Here is a 21,124-nt window from a genome sequence, read left to right on the forward strand (position 1 = left end):
GTCAGCAGTACATGCTTCCTGGTGACAGTGATGGTAACGGCAACCTATGCACAGGATGGTAATTCAATAGTGTGGCTGCTGCTTGGCTCCGAAAAATAGTGAGTGGTTGCACAGACTGAAGCAGCGAGTCCATTACTTGTTCTAGACTGGCAGGAATAGATGTGGGACAGATATGATTGTCCAGACCCTTGAAATGAGTGTGCCCGGCACCACGTTTCCATGCAGTCTAACACAGGGACAAGGTCACAAATGAATGTCCCACAGATCTGAATATTGCAGAATTCAACCAACCAGCCAAATGGAGACCCGCAATGACACTCCTTTCAAACTCTGTCAGGTGCTGATAACACTGCCTCACAAGAGTACGTGTCCTTCATAGTGATCACTCAGTATGTGCTGCTGCTCCAACCATCATACACCATAACAAGCTTAGTAATAGCATTAAACACTTAACACCAGAAAGCACTCTGGTGGCCATTCTACCTGTCACACAGAATTGCAGCTCTAATCATTTATGTAACCACTGACAACGTGTATAAAATTACATTGACATCTGACTATGTCTTCTTTGTGTTTCACATTTTTGTCAAGCAGTGTATATTAAAAATAAATAAAAAGATCACATAAACTTGTCAGTGAGTGTTGATTGTTGTATAAGGTGGCATATCTGTTGAGTTGCACTATCGTGGGCAGTAGTCTTCAACAAGATACCTTTATTTGAGCCAGAATATTATATTAATGTACGATGACTATAAACTCGAATTTGAAGAAATAAATTGCAAGCCAGTACCTCTTCCAAAAAAATACCTGTAACTATTCCAGAAGTACAATTTTGGATTCTTTAGGCTGAAGAAAGATCAGTGTCACAAATGTACTTCATTTAATTTGCTGAATGAGAAAAAGACACTGTTTAAGCAAGAGCATTGTGACAAACCTTTGCAAAGAAGCGATCTGGCTTGAAAGAGGTATAAGACAGAAAAGGCTTGCACAAAATTACCCAAGTATTATAATTGTAAATTTTATCTACACATGAGGATAATGTCAGATTGATGTGGGAATCAGCAGAAGAACACTCCATTTGTGTATTACACTGTGTGTGAACCATTTAAAGTTACAGTAACTGATCAAGCATTCTTTGAAACACGTAACACAGAAATGGAATGTGACTATTCGTTTCAATATAGAGAAGAATATTAAGTATATGCTAACAAACTACCATGAAGGATAGCACAGATAATTCAAAGCTGCAGGAAGAATCCTCATCCTTTCATAATCTGCACTATGCTGTACAATGATTTTCTATACTTCAAAAAGTGATCAGAAAGGCATCCCCAAAATTCCAAAGCACAGTGTTAGTGTACTCCACTACAAAAGAAAGAAATCTCTTTCACTGTTTTACAAGACAGAGTTTGTGGAGTGCTTTAGTGATGGTACTGTAAAAAGAAATGGATGACCTCTGGCAAAAAACGGGGGAGGGAGGGGTGGTGTTTAGCTAACAATAATTCAGAGACAAACTGATTTCTTAAGCAACCATAGTTGATTTTCAGGACTCTGAAACATTAGTTGCCTGTAGCTTGCAGCTAGCATAATGCACATTCATTGCTTTGTCAAGAAGATGAGAATATGTACTTACCACTACAGCTCTTATTATCCATAAACCACTAGTAAAGTATTCACTATCAAAATTGTGCTTACCTTGTTCTTGAATCATTATCCTCTCCATTTAAGTCATTTGCTTCAAAATCAAATACTCTTGAAAAACTTCCTTTCGATGCTCTATGAACTAGCAACACCTGAAATTATTAAAATATGCACATATCAATGAAAAATTTCTCTCGTTAGAACTATAAAATTTTGTTTATGAAGGCTGAATTAGTTATAAACCATTATAGCATCAGGAAAAACAAGTTCTTTAAAGATATTATCATATAATGAGTTGTCTTAAATCTTTACCTCAAAACTTATATTTTAGGCTGAGCAACACCCTGTTATCACTGCTGATAAAGCTGACACAAGCTTACCTTGAAAAACATATACTAAAATGCATTTCCTCTCTGTTGGTATAAAAGTATCTCAAAAACTGATCTTATTGTGTCAGTTTCATATTTTAGGTTACTGGTTACACACATAGATAAAAGAAAACAAATGGCTCAACGTACCTGAACCCTCTGACACTGTATGAGGGACTGTGTGTGGGTGAGGATACGAAACACCATGTGTTCAATGGTGCTCTGCTCTTCGAAGATCATTCGTGCCAGGTCTAATAATACCTGAAACATTACAATTAATTAAGACTTACGTGAAATTTGTGAAAGGGAAGACTATCACACTGAACTTGCCACTTGCAAAAATGTTCAATTATACATGACCTACTAGAAGCAATACTTATCGACATTTGATTTAAACAAGGTAATCTTTAATATAATGTGAATATAAAAAATGAAAAGAAAATTGAAAGATAATGATAAGGAGCCTACTCAACAGGATTTTTCTTTAGAAAATCTTTTTTGTCCCCTCCCCCCCCCCCTCTGCCCCTCCAACCTCCCTTTCTGATATGTATTTTCATGTCACAACTTCACTTTTACCAATTTCACCAGAGAGAAAACTAAAACAGCCTTTGTTCAGAATTCAAGGCAGATTGACAGCAAGGGAAGAGGGGAGGGAGGGAAGGAGGTGGGGGGAGAAAGTTTTGTAATTATGCTATTTTATTCTGTACTCTCACTATTGGTTAGCAAACTTAATCAACAGTAAGATAGGTAAGGCAAACTTAAGAGAGAAAAACACATGAGAGATCATTATTATTTTGCAAGCTTCTGCTTTCTACCCAAAACACTGTTGTGCACAAATTCTAAGTTACCCAATGTGACATTCTTGACTCCAATCAGATACTTCTGCTACTGAGCTATCTGGTTAAGATAAGTGAAAGCATTATCTCATAAAAATTTCCAAATGAAGAAATAGAACTAACAGGAAAATCATGGATTTTGTTGTCAAGTTTGTTAATGCAGACATGAAGAGGAAATTGTAAACTGTCACAGGAATCACATTAAATGAAAATTAAAACTTGGTAGAGAACAATTATGACATAGAGTTTCCTTCAATTACCAAATCTTTCTTGCTTCCACCTCTTTAGCATTGGTAGAATACCCTCATTAGAATACACTACAAGGGATAACTGTATTAAGTTGATGATATTATTTTATTTATGAAGGCAAAGTACATGAATTTCTACACTTTACTGCAATCCACTAATGATTTAATGATCCTGTTGCCATTGTTATTCCGATTATGTAATGAACGAACAGTTGAATCTTAAAATGAGAAATAGGATTTCAGCATCTTAACATCATGATTTTTTTGTCTACTGATCATCACAGTTTTACTTCATTACACTTGATTTAATTACTGTATTAACAGGCAGCTACATTATTTTACCTGGTTTCTCTTAACCTCCAACTGACTCTTCTCATAAAGCTGAGCATTCCGCAGGCCAATTCCACAGAACTGGAGGTAACTTGCAAAAACTTTTTCATCATTGGCTGTAAAACAGGTATCTGTTTGCTTGTTTATAACCTGAAATACACAATTGAAAAGTATGATAACATAAGAAACACAGACACACACACACATACACAAAAGAAAAAAAAAAACATTTCACTTACATTTAGTTTCAACACAATCTTTTGTTGAAACCCACAATTTGATCCTCAGAAACAAAATAACTTCAGATTATGAACTATTTTTTTGAATATTTCCTCTCATTTAGGGAACAAACTTCACATATCATAAAAAGGGACCTCAGTATCCCAGTTCATAAATATCTTATTAGTTAACATTATTTTCTGAATGAGAATTATGTCTTTTGATAGACTGACAAAAATGCCATTTATTTTCAAGAATTTCTCTTGTTAATGTGCCTCAGCCCCATCTTGTAGCAGGTGTCAAGCACACTAGGCTATGAGGCTACAAACTTGATTCTTCATACTGTCACCCTCATTTTTTCTTCCTATTCTGAGTTATCTTTCATTCAGTCAGTCTGAGGATAATTTTCACCAGACAGCACATCACATTCCCAATCTGGTCTGCCCTAGGTGTTTCTGATGGATGTGTTCAAAACCACTCATATCTGTAAATTGTTCCCTAAGTCTTTTACTGCTCACATGACAATATTTGTACTATACAATGAACTACTTTAAACTTTTTGATCAGGTTCTTCATAATTCAGAAGATAGTAATTACAATTACATGTCACACAAGATTTCTTGCCCCTCTTGGTTTCTCACCTCTGGAATATTTTTTACTACCAATTGCGTTTTTTCTGTGATGTCTACACTGTGCCTGCACTTGATATTACATATAGCACTCATTACATACCTATGTAGGAAAATTTGTAGATGTTTATTTCAGTTTCTATCAAACATTGTCACATGCCATGCCAAAATATTAAAAGCTGTTTAGTATGGGTCAAATTACATATTTCCCGCCTAGTTTCTGTAAAAAAATTTTGTGGCTGCATATCAGATATTTGCACAATATTGCTGGGACAGAAAAGGGTCATCAAGCCTGTTCAGGGATTAAGCTATACACAAATTTCTCATGAAGCATAAACATTTCCAATATATTCTTTGTAGTTGTAAAAACTTGATTATATTTTCATATAGCAACAAACTGAATGAAATAAATGCAGTTAGATACATAATTAAATGAAAGGTCTGAATATAACTATAACAAACACAGAATATGATTTACATTGATAAATGGAAGTCCATATGGTGATGGTTTGTAAGTTATAACAAGCAGCCAAACACTTTCAGAGAAAGCCATCAAAGTATTTCCAAACCAAAAATAAAATCTTTTTTGGCAGAAAGATAAAGTTTCTGCACCCATTCGCAGAACTGTAAGTAGCGAATCTAAGAAGTGGTTGTTGTAATTTAATTATATTTCTTATGTGTAGTTACATATTATGAATCATATTATGTAGGAAAGAGTAGTATCTGAACGACAATAGATACATTGGGTGTCTCTCCCAAGAGTCATCAGTGACACTCTCTCTGGTGTTTTGGCAGATATTTGCAATTTCATTTTTGCAATGCGTGGCTGGAGTCAGCCCAAACAAATACTGCTCATCACGTATTTCATGCGACATCCATAGTCAATGGAAAGCATCAATTGTGTTCTGTTACAAACAAAATTATATTTTTACATGCTCATTCGATAGTGCACTCCCAAATTAGTTTAGTACAATACTTGTTTTAGCAATGTGTATTAACAGCGGCAGTAAAAAAATGACATATAACCTTTACACCACCAAGGACTGAGTAACACTGCTGCACAAGGTTTGCAAAGTGTGGGGCAGGGTGGCACATGAGTCACTGTTGGAGTACTGGTTCTTGTTAATCTTCATATTTTTCTGCCCATTTTAATTTATATAGATAAAACGAATACGGTGCTACACTAGTTTTGGACCGCTCTATTGAACTGGCAAATAAAATTCTGGTTTAAAAATCTATTTTTTTTTTTCGTAAAAGGATGCTTTTCATTGAACTGGGTGTCGCATGAAAGTCGTGATGGTCAGTATTTGCTTGGTCAGACGCCCATTACACATTGCAGAAACGATATTCCAAATATCTCCCAAAAAACCAAACAAAATAACCTGACAACTCTTAGAGGGGACATCCTGTATATGATGTAAAGGTATGAAATATATATGTATGACCCACTATAATTTTTCAAAAGAAAGATTTAAAAAAATATAAAGTCTTTGTGATGTTGTGCGATGTTACAGAAGTTGCCCATTTCATGGTTCCCTGTGACAATGTACGTAAATTAAGTACTCAGAATGAGCAAGGTTCAAAATGTTTTATTTCGTTCACTCTAAATAAAGACATACAGATTCTCTGTGCCTTCAGCTACATTAACAACTTGCTGCTGAAGAAAAAAAATAAAAGAGCACTATGTTAAGGAAACGCGACGCTAGTTTCTCATTCCTTCGAGTAAACAAAACATACTTTGTTAGTGAAGTAAAGTGTGGCACAGAAGCCAGGTCTGTTGATATAACTCTGTGGGAACCGAATTTATATAACTGCTAATTACTCTTATTAACTACTTGATGCTGAGGCTGATATAAGCACGCTCTGTACATTCAAAAGCCAGTGTAAAATAAAATAATGCTCTTACCATCACTTAAAAAGTTCTAGTGTAACTGCAGTGCATTCGCCTTCTCACCTGCGCTACTCCTATAACATCGCCAGTGAAGTCCTTAATCGGCATGCAGAGCAACGTCCTCGTCTTGTAGCCCGTCAGTACGTCAATGTCGTGGTTGAAACGATCATCCTGTAAAGGCAAAGCTCAAGTAAGAACATACACTGTGGGCCATAAAAAAGCGGAATGCTGAGATTCTAATTTAAATGCAATATGAAATACAATGACTGCAGTAATACCGTTCGGCTCGCCGATATTCACCTTTTAAATACCGCTTTCTTATACAGGTTAGGCATACTGCCTCCAGAACTCCACTGACACTCTTGAAAAAAATTATATACACAATTATAGTGTCCCACAAAGAGGTTTACAGTGTTTGAACTTTAATAACTCGAGCAAAAATAACAGAATTGTAAATTTTTAAGTCAAAGAGATATTCACATGACGTTTTACTGCTGAAGATGTTCCAAAGGCCCTCCATCGGCAGCAATACAGCATCTGCAACGCTGCAGAACAGATATACACATGTTTTATGGTGGCCACCGGAATGGATTCACAGACATTCACAATCGCCTCTCTCATTTCATTCAGCATATGTGGCGTAGGCGGTGCCCTTCAGAGTTCTCGACAGAAAGAAGTCTAACGGCGTTAGATCGGAAGATCTGGCTGGAAACTCAACACTTCTTCGTCGGCCTATCCACCTTTCAACAAATGTTTCATCCACGAATTGCCGCACGTCACGATGGTAACTCGATAGTGCACCATCTCGCTGAGAGAAAAAGTAAATAAATAAATAAAATCTTCATCTTGGAACAGTTGGTGAATTGCTGGTCCAATTCGTTCCTGCAACATGGTAAGGTACTTCACACCTACCGCTGTTTCTTAAAAAAAGGAGTCCTCTGAGAGATATACCACACCACACTAATAAACCTGGAAGACTAACAGCTCTTTCTACCGTAACATGTGGATTATCTCTTACCCACTACACACAGTTATGGCGACTGAGGGTTACATACAATTTAAGCGTCGTCTCATCAGACCGAACAACGACATCAGTTAACGGTTTACTATCGAAAAACCATTCACCTATCCGGATCGTCGTCATTCATCGCGTGAAGCAACCTGGAAATGTAGGGTTTCCACTTTGCTTGCTTTAAAATGCTGTGAACACTTGATTTGCTTACACCAGATTCACTTGCCCTACAGACTTCTCTGGGGATCTTGTGAAAACTTTTATCACTGCGCCCACCCCTCTTTCGTCCGCTACTTTATTTCCTCCTGCCACGCGCACTTTTAGATCACGCACACTTCCTTCCCTCTGAAATTTGTCGCGTAATTTCGTTGTCGTTGCACATGTCGGTGGCGCAGCACAAAACTCTGCCCGTCATCGTCACACGGACAAATTTCCAGCCATGTTGATATTTACGTTTAGTTTCCGGCAACTTAAAATAATCTAAATGAAATCAAACGGATGGCTCCATACACTAGTCATGAGAGCACCATATAATCACATCTAGATCACGTTATCACTAATACCTCCTGAGCTACTAAAGTTCAAACAGTGTAAACGCCTTTTTTGTGCTACCCTACCTCCTCTTTTTTTAAACAGGTCATTTAATGACAATGACTTGGTAATAAGCAGAAACCCGCAATGACACAGCATCATGCCCTAAGGCTGAAATAAATAACAATAAAACAGTCTTACAGCTTCCTTAGCACAATTCAACAATGACAATCGGCTGTGTTTGGAAATCCAGTTACGCGAACTAGACCTTACATTTACGTTTGCTGATAGAACAGTTTATATAGCAATTACTTTCATTTGGGCAGATACTACAGTCGTACAAAATTTATGAAATGACAACTTTTCCGGTATAAAAATTAATTATTGTTATTTTTCCTTTATCAAGTGCTAGTTGACCTGCATGTTGACAGGTCATCACGTTATCCATCCAGCGGAGTATGGCGGGCAAACATGCAACTTGCGCCAAGCAGTTATGCGTAAAATTTGGGTAAAAATACCTTAAACGCAGTACCAGAAACGCGAACAGTGCCCCATGCGAGTTAACTGTTATAAAATAAATTCTTATAGCACTGGCAGTCGTCAAGCAGGTAATAAAATCAGCAACTGAGTGAACGTTGAGGTATTTCTCTCTTTCGTGTCAACACAGAAACTGCAAGAAATGTTTCGACAATTGTGTGTCGTTTTTCGAATGCTTCGCGGATGAAGTGCTGTCAAACCACAAAATAGGTGACGACAGACCACTCTGTATCAATGACTTCAACTTAACGTGATCATATGTTAATGGTTGTTGTTGTTGTTGTTGTTGTGGTCTTCAGTACTGAGACTGGTTTGATGCAGCTCTCCATGCTACTCTATCCTGTGCAAGTTTCTTCATCTCCCAGTACCTACTGCAGCCTATATCTTTCCGAATCTGCTTAATATATTCATCTCTTAGTCTCCCTCTACGATTTTTACCCTCCACGCTGCCCTCCAATACTAAATTGGTGATCCCTTGATGCCTCAGAACATGTCCTACCAACCGATCCCTTCTTCTAGTCAAGTTGTGCCACAAGCTCCTCTTCTTCCCAATTCTATTCAATACTTCCTCATTAGTTATGTGATCTACCCATCTAATCTTCAGTATTCTTCTATAACACCACAATTCAAAAGGTTCTATTCTCTTCTTGTCAGAACTATTTGTCGTCCATGTTTCACTTCCATACATGGCTACACTCCATACAAATACTTTCAGAAACGACTTCCTGACACTTAAATCTATACTCGATGTTAACAAATTTCTCTTCTTCATAAACGCTTTCCTTGCCATTGCCAGTCTACATTTTATATCCTCTCTACTTCGACCATCATCAGTTATTTTGCCCCCCAAATAGCAAAACTCCTTTACTACTTTAAGTGTCTCATTTCCTAATCTAACTTCCTCAGCATCACCCCATTTAATTCGACTACATTTCATTATCCTCGTTTTGCATTTGTTGATGTTCATCTTATACCCTCCTTTCAAGATACTGTCCATTCCGTTCAACTGCTCTTCCAAGTCCTTTGCTGTCTCTGACAGAATTACAATGTCATCGTCGAACCTCAAAGTTTTTATTTCTTCTCCATGGATTTTAATACCTACTCCGAACTTTTCTTTTGTTTCCTTTACTGCATCCTCAATATACAGATTGAATAGCATCGGGGAGAGGCTTCAACCCTGTCTCACTCCCTTCCCAAACACTGCTTCCCTTTCATGCCACTCGACTCTTATAACTGTCATCTGGTTTCTGTACAAATTGTAAATAGCCTTTCGCTCCCTGTTTTTTACCCCTACCACCTTCAGAATTTGAAAGAGAGTATTCCAGTCAACATTGTCAAAAGCTTTCTCTAAGTCTACAAATGCTAGAAAAATCCAAACTGATCTTCCCCGAGGCCAGCTTCTACCAGTTTTTCCATTCGTCTGAAAAGAATTCGCGTTAGTATTTTGCAGCTGTGGCTTATTAAACTGATAGTTCGGTAACTTTCACATCCGTCAACACCTGCTTTCTTTGGGATTGGAATTATTCTATTCTTCTTGAAGTCTGAGGGTATTTCGCCTGTCTCATACATCTTGCTCACCAGATGGTAGAGTTTTGTCAGGACTGGCTCTCCCAAGGCCATCAGTAGTTCTAATGGAATGTTGTCTACTCCCGGGGCCATGTTTCGACTCAGGTCTTTCAGTGCTCTGTCAAACTCTTCATGCAATATCGTATCTCCCACTTCATCTTCACATACATCCTCTTCCATTACCATAATATTGTCCTCAAGTACATCGCCATTGTATAGACCCTCTATATACTCCTTCCACCTTTCTGCTTTCCCTTCTTTGCTTAGAACTGGGTTTCCATCTGAGCTCTTCATATTCATGCAAGTTGTTCTCTTTTCTCCAAAGGTCTCTTTAATTTTCCTGTAGGCAGTATCTATCTTACCCCTCTTGAGATAAGCCTCTACATCCTTACATTTGTCCTCCAGCCATCCCTGTTTAGCCATTTTGCACTTTCTGTCGATCTCATTTTTGAGACGTTTGTATTCCTTTTTGCCTGCTTCACTTACTGCATGTTTGTATTTTCTCCTTTCATTAAGTAAATTCAGTATCTCTTCTGTTACCCAAGGATTTCTACTAGCCCTCGTCTTTTTACCTACTTGATCCTCTGCTGCCTTCACTATTTCATTCCTCGAAGCTACCCATTCTTCTTCTACTGTACTTCTTTCCCCCATTCCTGTCAATTGTTCCCTTATGCTCTCCCTGAAACTCTGTACAACCTCTGGTTTAGTCAGTTTATCCAGGTCCCATCTCCTTAAATTGCCCCCCTTTTGCAGTTTCTTCAGTTTTAATCTACAGTTCATAACCAATAGATTGTGGTCAGAGTCCACATCTATCCCTGGAAATGTCTTACAACCAATTATAATTGTATTAGTCATAAAATACAAAGCGACACAAAATTTGAACAATATTTTACAGAAATGAAAAAGAGACCACACAGTTGCCGAAACATGAATGCGCAAAAATCATAATAAAAAATAAGAGCAGTGTTTCGCAGAAAACGGGGTTTATCTAAAAACTAAATTTACCTCGGAAAGACGGAAAAACAGAGATTGTAGCTTCGTCACGATGATTCGTATAAGAAGGAGGAGGAGGGGAAGGAGTGGACCACATTATAAATCTCTTTCTCCATTGACACAATCTAAAACAGTCTTAGAGTCACTATGATCGGTAGGTTTCTTCTTCTGCGGGTTACGAGATTGTGAGCACGCGACGCAGGCTACTTTTGCTTTTGTGCTCATCCCGTCTGCGAAATATGGATCATGATATAATAAGGGAAATTATATGTATTTCTACTACTGACATCTCAGAACAGTGTTCCGCACTCAATGTGTTGCACTTTTTAACACAAATTAGTTTCCGAGCAGTAAACCCCCAAGTCTCTGGAGAGTCAAACTAATGTGCAAAAAATCAGACGTCTGATTATTTTACAAATGAGTTAATGAGCTAAAGCGAGGAAGAGTTCACGAAAGGTTTGAAATTATGCTCTTATTCTCAAGTACTGAATGAATGAAGTTCGTGTATTTGGACACTGTAAGTTACATTGCCTCAGGACGAACACATGCTTTCTAACTGTAATACTTATCTTACTGTGTTAAAATTTTAACAGAAGATTATACCTCTTAATGAGTAGATTATGAAGCATTTTAAATTTTTGATTCTGTCAATACTTACGCGAAACACTGAAAAAAGTTTTTGTTGCCCCTGGAAGCCTACAACACTGGTACCATATTTCGGGACAGCCGCTTAGTTATATAAATGAAATTAATTTCCCCCGTGGACAAGACACGATAACCACTGAATCAAACTTTAGACATAGCAGTGAACGGAACATAATCCTGCGAGCAGTGTACTCGAAACGATTATGTCACGAAAGCACCGGTGATAATCTGACAGGAACGGAAGTCAAATGATGCGGCGTCCCTGTAAGTTTCATCCAGGCAATCCTTGGAGCAGAGACGCCGAGCGTGTTGCCAGCTCACATATCGCTAGGCGCGCTCTGCAGTTGACTTCCGTGGTCGGTGAAGTTCCGACGTGGTCTTGGCTCTGTCGGAAAAATATTGTGTACATGATCTGACGAGAAACAAGAACGATTCCGCAAATGTCTGTATTTACCAAATATGTTCAAGCAGTGGTGTTCGAGTTCAAAACAAGGTCCATTTGAGTCCACACACGTTGACGTTTGTTCCTTCCACTGCCCACAACTTTTATGCACGTCGTCATCCGCGAGAATGTACAGCAGCTCCGTCGTACTATGTGCAGGGGGTTGGCAAGAACAAGTCTACAGTAAACTGTCTGACCAGTGCGACTGGAATCTGTCGATTTCGATGACATGGTAAGGACGCAGCTTAGGTTCGAGAAATAGTCGCGCACTAATAACCCAAAAAAGTAATTCCTTTTGCAAATGTGAGCAGCCGGCGTTTTGTATGTGTCGAGATTAACTTTTCATGGTGCCTAACCGTAACGTATGCATAGCAGTGAAAGGGCGATGCCGGCGTCTGAGCTGTGTCGTATGCTAACTATGAACAAAGAAATGTAATGGTTGAAGGCGAATTCCGCAATCAGTGAATAATTTATATCTCACGAAAGACATGAAAGTGTGTATCTCACGAAAGACATGAAAGTGTGTACCCGAGCGTCATATCCGCCTGAGGACTATCACAGGCATTGAGCAAGGGTTCGGAATTTCATCAGGAAATTAATGTACACCTTTGCGATTAGTAACAGTGCATCCTCACCAGTCCTCCATGTAACGGATAAATAATGGCGATTGCAATGTATTTCCGAGGAGAGATTCACCCCAGCTATCTCCATATCGAGTAACACTGCTATGTGAACGCTTTTTTTAGCCACATGAACAGTTTTTCTCCTGATTTCATTAGAATACATTATAAACGTATCTAGTGCGTCACTGCGGAGATGGCAGTGTTGATAAATTTATCCTGAAAATAAAATATTTAAATGCAACGCGAAATATCTTATCAGTGGACTTCTTGAACGTCTGCGCCAGCCATAGACGGCGCTGGGATAAGGCTGGCAGGTCAACTACAGAACACAGACGTAAGTCGTGCGAGATCCGAGTTAACGTCCGCCATCGGTCGAAATGCCCCCGGGAACCACCATTTAATTAGTTTTAGCTGTTATCGCAGACGTCAGCCGGTGTGTAAACTGAGCGCGAGAGCTATTACTGAAATGGAAGGACGTACCAGCGAGGAACGTGTTCTGCACGCTGACATACCACCACGTCCTTCTGTTGATGTACGCATTCGTTGCCCGTATTTCCGAGCAGCAGCTGTAATCACACTGGTGTGAAAAAACCTTTATTTTAATTAATTTTATAGCTGGCTCCAAATTTTATAGCTGGCTCCACAGGGTCCAAAATGAGACAATGAGAACGGCCGAATAGATCTGTGTTAGTTTCTTAATGATACTTGCGGATATTAAATCAAGCAAGTTAGAAAAAAACTGTCTACTTGTACCACATTGTACAATTAATCATCAGACCTGAAAACAGCAAACGCCTCACAAGTGTACTACCACTCACACAGGTCCAATGCTAAATTTATAAGATACAGAGGCAAAGTAAATGTATCATTTAACAGTGTGAAGCTTTATCAACTGAAGAACTGAATACTGTAACATTGAATGATAGATAATATAAATTGGTGTCGTTAATAATGGTAAGTCTATCCATCCAAAAGGTGTAAAATCAATATTTAAATGGCAGTAGGTTTCCTACATGAATCTATACGTAACATCAACTTCATAATTGTAAATATAGCTTCTGTACCTCTCAATATAATATACTTCTGTCGAAGTTGGTTTATCTGTAATTCTAGAAAACCGTTGTAACCGGATGATTGCCTTTATAGGCCGAAAACCAATCGATGAGTAGGCGAAAGTTGTTGCAGAATACAACAAAAAATTTTATTTTTTTGTCCCTATTATCACGTCCTGCGAAGCACTGATGCAGAATTCAATTAATGTTATGACTACATATTAACCTTGCAACAAGAGTAGACGATCATTGTTCCGACTGAGTTGTGAGCATTTATCAAAGTCTTCACTGGCAGCCTAGTGAACTCTGATTTTCTTTGTTTCACGAAGAGTTTGAACTTTTATGCACAGTACAGTTTATTCTGTAAAATGAAGTTTTAGGGCGAAAGTTGACAGATCGTTGGCATAGATCACAACGCATACGTTTCCACAGCGATTTGCAGTACGTTACAAAGTTGGTGTGGCTTTGTAACGTGTAATATGTCGGTTACTGGTAACATAGGCATGAGACTGTTCGCGGGTATGTCGCACAAATAAATTATTTCCGTTGTAATGTTGACAGCAGAATTACTGGGTAATATGGTGACTACTCATGTCAAGTGCACCACCGTAGGACTCGAAGGACTCTGAGGCAGTCAGATGGAAGTCGAAAGGCGCGAGATCCGAGCTATAGGACGGATGACGAAGAACAGTCCAATAAAGATTTGTGAGCTCCTCTCGGACGCGCAGACTTGTGTGAGGCCAGTTGTGCAGCGAGGTGTTTGTGATCCGTCTGTCACCTCGAATGAGAGTGTCCACACGTTCCAACACTGCAGGAGAGACAGCTGCGTGCAGCCGGCTGGCTCGCGGGAGATCGGACAGGTTTGCGAGACCTTCTTCCGATTATGACAAAAGCCTCGTCCAACGACTCAGCGTAGTTTTGTTCACTATCACGTCTTCATAGACATTGTGCAAGCGCCTATGAATATCTGCGATGCTGGAACGCAGCTCCATTACAGACACCATTTTGTAGAACTTCATGAAACTACAGAGGCTGAAGAGGGAATATTCCACGATGTTCCACAAAAAATCTACGTTTTTTCTACCAAAATTGGCCGAAACAAAAAATGTGTTGCATTACTTATTGAACGCGTCTCGTTCAAAACTGAGAACGTAGGGTGTAAGTGCTACTATGAGATGAGGAAGTTGGCACAGGAAAGGAAATCGTGGGTGCGGGTCCCATCAGATCATCCTGGTAACAGAAGAAAAAAGAAAAGAGGGAAAAGTTAGAAGTTATACTGCCAGTTAAGAGCACAGCCGACACTCTTCGAGTAAGTGGAGGTGCAACTGTTTGCCTGGCATAATGAATTACATGTGCATCACGTCGTTGGCCGCGCTAGAATTCGTAGCAACCTGTTAGAGAGCGGAAACTGCAGCAAGCCGCAGCTGCACCCACAGTCGCCGCAGCCAAATCGCCGGCACTCGACGCTGACGTCACGGTGGTGCCGGCCCTAACGCAGTTAGCGCCAATGTTCTGGTCTGGCCCGGGCCTGCCAAATGCAATTGCGTCCGTCTAAATATTCGTCGGTCGACAGCAGCTCGCGCGCCCCATGGGTCCCGGGAGCGCTTTGTTTCCGTAATTAGTGGCGAACTGTGCTAACAGCTCATCTGCGGAACTTCGCGCGTCAGCAGTGCCCGGAAATAAACACATTCGGTACGGGGTGCTGCGTGCGGTTGCACGTCATCAGCTGGCTGGCCGCAGCTACCACTCCGCATGAAATGGAGACTGAAAAACGTCCATGCAGGAATCAACACATACTCTGTAAAAGCTGATCACGTGAATCGAAAGTCGTTCTGTTCGCTCTAGAGAAGCCAGGTTGACGTTGTGTGCCTAGACTTTCTAAAAGTCTTTGCAGTCTGCTAGTAAACAGAGCACGAGTTTAAGGTACAGAGGAAAACTGCGATTGAACTGAATACACCTAAGCAAACAAAGCTTACAAGTACGTCTTTCGTAATGATGAAACATCGTGAGGAACTAAAGTGGGTTCCGAGTACCTCAAGAGACCGTGATATCTGCATACAGTTATAGTATCTTATACAGGGTGTTCCAGAAATGTTGCGACAGACTTCGAGTAGTTGGAGAGGGTATCTTGAGGAAGAAATCGATGACAGGAACTCGTGTACGGAAACGACAGTCAACGACCATATAGAGCGTCGAAGTTGTAGGCACCAGCGTCTGGCGCTATGCCACTCTTTCGGCAGCAAACTTGACTTAGAACGCTGACAGACCGTAGGCGGAGCGTTTCGCAGTGTTATTTGTTATCCAGCGATTGCGACTGGTTCCAACGATCGCCAGTGAGAAGATGGAGCTAGCAGCTCCGTAGACAGCACTTATGTCGTATGAATACTACACTCTGATTCCTCGGAGGATGATGGTTTCGGACAAGGCTTCCCATCTGCAGTTTATTTTTCGCCTGAAATCCTCTAAAATCTTCATTATTTTTCGACATACAGGAAAAAAATAAAACTGTGCCCAAAACTGTCATACACCGAGGCCTTTCTACGCAGCATCTAGCTCCATCTTCTCCATTGGCGATCGTGGCGTCAGTTGTGATCACTGAATAACAATCAACATTGCGAGACGTTCCGCCTACGGCCCATCAGCGTATAAAGCCACGTTTGCTGCCGAAGGGGTGGCCTGCAGGCAGGCGCCGACACCTATAATTTAGACGCTCTGTAGCGTCGTTCGATGACGCTTCCACACACACGTTCCAATCCTCTATTTGCTCTTCTAGACACCCCCTACAGCACCATGAAGTCTGTCGGTATCGTCCTGTAACACCCAGTATATAGTCCACAGTCGTCGCGGGAAATACTTAGTACCCATTTTTAGTCATGTTTTTCCATGCCTTTTGCTAGTGAGCGAATGTGAAATTACTGTCTATTTAAGGACACATACTGTCTATTTAGTCTTGTACGCACTCTGATTTCTCTCGCTCATCTCATTCTCGCGATTCCTACGCGAGACGTAAGGCGGTGGCAGCAGAATGGTCGGAAGTCTTCTTACAATGCAAGTTCTCTTAATATAGCAGGCAGATGTTCGCAAGGATAGGGTCAACCGTTACTATTCACTATTAGATTTAAAAGTGCCAGTAGAGAAGAAATTTGCTCTCTGAAACTGTTTACAGTGAACAAGCTTCTGTACAGAAGGTAATAGCGTTAGAAAATTGCAATGAAAAGCAGTAGAGTTTTAAGATGATCATCGCATGGCGCAACCGCTGGTATCAGGTCCTCAGTATAAGCTGCGTAAATAGAGGAAAAAGCCCTACCCAACCGTAGGACCAGCGATCATCTGTGAGTTCATGTCCGAAGAGATTTTGGGATGTAATGAGCACATAAATATAGCCATGATGAAGGGTGATGCAGGTCAGATGTATCGAGTGAATTCTAAGGAAGTGTATTTCAACTAGAGATAATAAATGATATGTTACAAACCTAAAAGTTATTTTTTATCAGACTTTTGTATGTTTAATTTCCAAGTAGTTTAATTCATACATGAGACCACAGGGATTTTAAATTGGTGTCCTCGCGGAAATAATTGTAGATAGGAAAGCTAACGCATATTTTATGCAATATTGGAGAGCAGGCTGAAGAAGCGAAGGATAAAGATGGCGAGTCTGGCGTCCTGGAGGGTTTTTCTGAAGCTCTCCTGAGGGGGGACACGATGGAGAGGAAAAACTATGTAGTTTCTCCGTTGGGACATCCCGTGCAAAGGACGAGCCCAAGTTGTGTACCAAAATAGCGCCAGATACCTCTCCTTATTACGGCCTGATCGTCACGGAAAACGATATATTTCATGGGCTGTTTCAAGATCGCCGCCGTTACCAGCAGTTCAAGACTACAAAACAGAAAATAATGTGAACGTGTCGGGCGGGGAGGTTGAGAACGAACCTGAGGATCGGCGCATCGCGCCTCTACTGTCGCTGGGGAAGGAGGGAAGGGACAAAGAGAGCAGGAGGAGATGGACAGGTATAGGGGGATGAGGAGATGGATTGGGAAAAGGGGCAGAAGGAGACAGGTACGGAAAAGAGGGCACAACGATATGGACAGACAGGGGGAGGAGGAAGAGATGGAGAGAGAGAGAGAGAGAGAGAGAGAGAGAGAGAGAGAGAGAGAGAGAGAGAGAGACAGAGAGAGAGAGAGAGAGAGGAGGAGGAGGAGGAGAAGGACAGAGAGGAGGCAGAGGAAGAGATGGACAGAGAGGTGAGAAGGATGAGATGGACAGAGAGAGTGGTGGAGATGGACAAAGAGAAGGGAGAAGATGTGCCATGCAGGTAGTATCAGCATTCTTTGCAAAGCGCACAGCTGAGCAGAGAGAGAGAGATGGAAAATGAGAGATGGGGAGAGGACGAGGTAGACAGAGAAAGGGGGAAGAGGAGATGGGCAGAGTGAGGGAGAGGAGGAGGTGATAGACATATGGAGACAGATCTGAGGAGGGGACAGTCAGAGAGATGGAAGACGGTGTTGGATAGAGGTGGAGGAGAGGAGGAAATGTTCAAAGAGAGCTGGAGGTGGAGAAGGACAGATGGAGTGGGAGATGCTCGTGACAGCTGGAAGGTGTAGATAGGGAGCGGACAGGTGAAAAGGGACAGGGCAGAAAGAGATGGACAGAGAGAGAGAGGAATGAGGATGTCGACACAGGAACGGGGAGGAAGATATGGTCAGAGAGGGTGGGCAAATGAGATGGAGAGAGTGAAGGGGAGGAAGATATGCGCAGATGGAGGTGGGAGAATAACGTGGATAGAGAGGCAGGGAGAGGAAGAGGTGGACAGGGAGAGGGCGGGGGTGGGGGAGGGAGATGTGTGCAACTAACGTGTTGAACGATACGCGAACAAATCCTTGTATCCTATTTTTGTTGATTACAAACATAACGCAATTCATTAGCTACACCATTACTCGTATCGCGAACGGCAATTACGTCACTGCTGAACAATGTCTGCCAGTCGGCAATAATTACATTCCGCTGGCCTGCGTGCCCCAGAGTAATGACATTCTGTAGTTTATCCGGAACTGATGCAATAAGCCGCCGAAAGCCACAAACAGAGCTACGTCAGCGTTACTTACGCCACAGCTACGCTCCACGACGTACGGGGCTTTCTTCTCGCCACGGCTGATTTCGTAGCACGCTAGCCTGTAATTTAACTGATAACGATTCTGACTCTCAGACTGACCTCCATTATGTATATATTCCTAAGAGTGAATCACTAATCTCCGCTACATTTTACTACACGTCTTCATATTTTCTATTTCGTACACACGAACTCTCTAGCAGATTTCGAAAGCTAAAGGTTAACTTTGTTTTTAAGATAACAAGCAGAATTTGTGGGATTCTTGGACTCACAGCCCATTTACTTTTTTCGTCACTTTTCAAAAATATTGGCAATGCGTTGTAAACTCCATCGTGCCGCAACTTCTCTTAGAACTAAAGTAGGCGTCTCCTAGCCTACTTTCAGTGTTCCCTTCCATTCCTCTGTAGAGTAAGACACTATGTTCAAATAACATTATAATTACCGCTAATGGATCCCCGGTATACTCTCATGAATCGGTCATGTAACAGAATACTGTCATGTAATAGGAACGTAACCAGCATGCACCAAAATATAAATATTCGAAAGCGGTGATGTCATTTAGATCATCATATCCAGCTCTACGTCCACTAAACTGTGAGGAGTCTAGATCACAGCAGCATTTTACAAATACCGTGTTTTAGGTAAATCTAAATCACATTCTGGAAAGGGAACGCATGATTGGTTGATTAACGAACTACGAAAGTCAATCAGTACAGCACACAAACAGTCACAAAGCTGCTATGAGCAAAAACGTTCAGTGGAGTCGTTTTTAAATGCGATGGGTGAAGGGAAATTTATACAAAGGTTTGCGAAGTAATTCCATCAAGAGCTTAGGTGGTTCATGTATTTCATACGGAAGGAAGGATTGTCACCACCACCACCACCACCACCCGAAATCAGTATTAGGCACTGCTACTACCCAACTACACTGTCTATCGACAATATGGTGTCCTACATCTTTTCTTTCTTGTCTTGGTACTGGACCACTTCAAGTGACAACTTATCCTCTGCTATCTTAGTAACATGTTGTCGCTGACTATAATGGTATTTTTGTACATCATCTACAGTTTCTTTTACACACACTGTTTTCTTAAGCTTTTTAGTTTTTACTCTTATTTATAGTAATTTGTTACTAACTGAAATTTTTACCCTTTAAAGATTTTTTCCACTTAAAGCGACTGCCTTTTTTGAAGTTTCCCAAACTTTCTCACTGTACTTTCATAAAATGTATAGAAGTTTATATGTAGATCATCGTAAATCATCTTCGCTTTCAGACATTTGTATCTAGTTCTCTCCAAATAACAATCTTCACAGCAATGTGTTCTTGTCAATATTAGCACTATATAGGGGTTGTTTCTTTCCGTTCCTGGACGATATGATCCATATACAAAATACATCTACATCAAAATGGATGCTCTGCAAATCACACTTAAGTGAACAGCAGAGGGTTCATCGAATCACTTTCAAAATAATTCTCTGTTATTCCAATCTCGAACAGTGCGTGGAGAAAACGAACATCTATATCTTTCCGTGCGAGTTCTGACTTCCCTTATTTTATTATGATGATCATTTCTCTCTAAGTAGGTCGGCGTCAACAAAATATTTTCGCATTCGGAGGAGAAAGTTGGTGATTGAAATTTCGTGAGAAAAATGATTCCATCACAAATCCTGTATCATGTCAGTGACACTCTCTCCCGTATTTCGCAATAATACAAAACGTGCTGCCCTTCTTTGACTTTCTCGATGTACTCCGTTAATCTTATCTAGTAAGGACCCAACACCGCACAACTGTACTCTAAACTAGGACGGACACGCGTAGTGTAGTCAGTCTCTTTAGTAGATGTGTTACCTTTTCTAAGTGTCCTGCCAATAAAACGCGGTCTTTGATTTGCCTTCCCCACAACATTTTCTGTGTGTACTTTCCAATTTAAGTTGTTCATATTGTAATTGCTACGTATTTAGTTGAATTTACGGCCTTTACATTTGACTGACTTACAGTGTAACAGAAGTTTAACGGATTCCTTTTAGCGCTCATGTGGATGATCTCGCTGTTTTCATTATTTAGAGCCAATTGCCAATTTTCGCCTCATATAGATATTTTATCTTGACCATTATGAAATTGGTTTTCATCCTCCGATGACTTTACAACACGATGAACGACAGGATCATCTGCAAACAACCTAAGACGGCTGCTCAGATTGTCTCCTAAGTTGTTTATATACATAAGGAACAGCAGAGGGCCTATAACACTACCTTGGGGAACGCCACAAATCACTTCTGTTTTACTCGGTGTCAATTACTACGAACTGTGACCTCTCTGACGGGAATCACAAAATAAGTTATAGTCTTGATAGATTGCATCCTTATCTACATCCCTAATTAATTTCTATCGTTTCTCTATATTTGTGGTGATCCAACTGGCAACTTATTTTTATTTAATTGACTAAATTATTT

General features: G+C 40.5%; 1 protein-coding gene across 4 annotated transcripts in view; it reads right to left on the bottom strand.

Annotated features, from left to right (window-relative positions):
* Positions 1–21,124, bottom strand: part of LOC126161543 (dual 3',5'-cyclic-AMP and -GMP phosphodiesterase 11) — a 386,751-nt gene that overhangs the window by 63,779 nt on the left and 301,848 nt on the right. For all 4 annotated transcript variants that reach the window (XM_049917471.1, XM_049917470.1, XM_049917469.1 and 1 more), the window contains 4 exons: positions 6,226–6,333; positions 3,436–3,573; positions 2,160–2,270; positions 1,696–1,793 (listed from right to left, as the gene is read on the bottom strand). In XM_049917471.1, coding sequence (XP_049773428.1) covers positions 1,696–1,793; positions 2,160–2,270; positions 3,436–3,573; positions 6,226–6,333 — 455 coding nt within the window. The remainder of the gene's footprint in view (positions 1–1,695; positions 1,794–2,159; positions 2,271–3,435; positions 3,574–6,225; positions 6,334–21,124) is intronic.

The sequence above is a fragment of the Schistocerca cancellata genome, chromosome 2 (genome assembly GCF_023864275.1).
Source record: "Schistocerca cancellata isolate TAMUIC-IGC-003103 chromosome 2, iqSchCanc2.1, whole genome shotgun sequence".
NCBI classification, from domain to species: domain Eukaryota; kingdom Metazoa; phylum Arthropoda; class Insecta; order Orthoptera; family Acrididae; genus Schistocerca; species Schistocerca cancellata.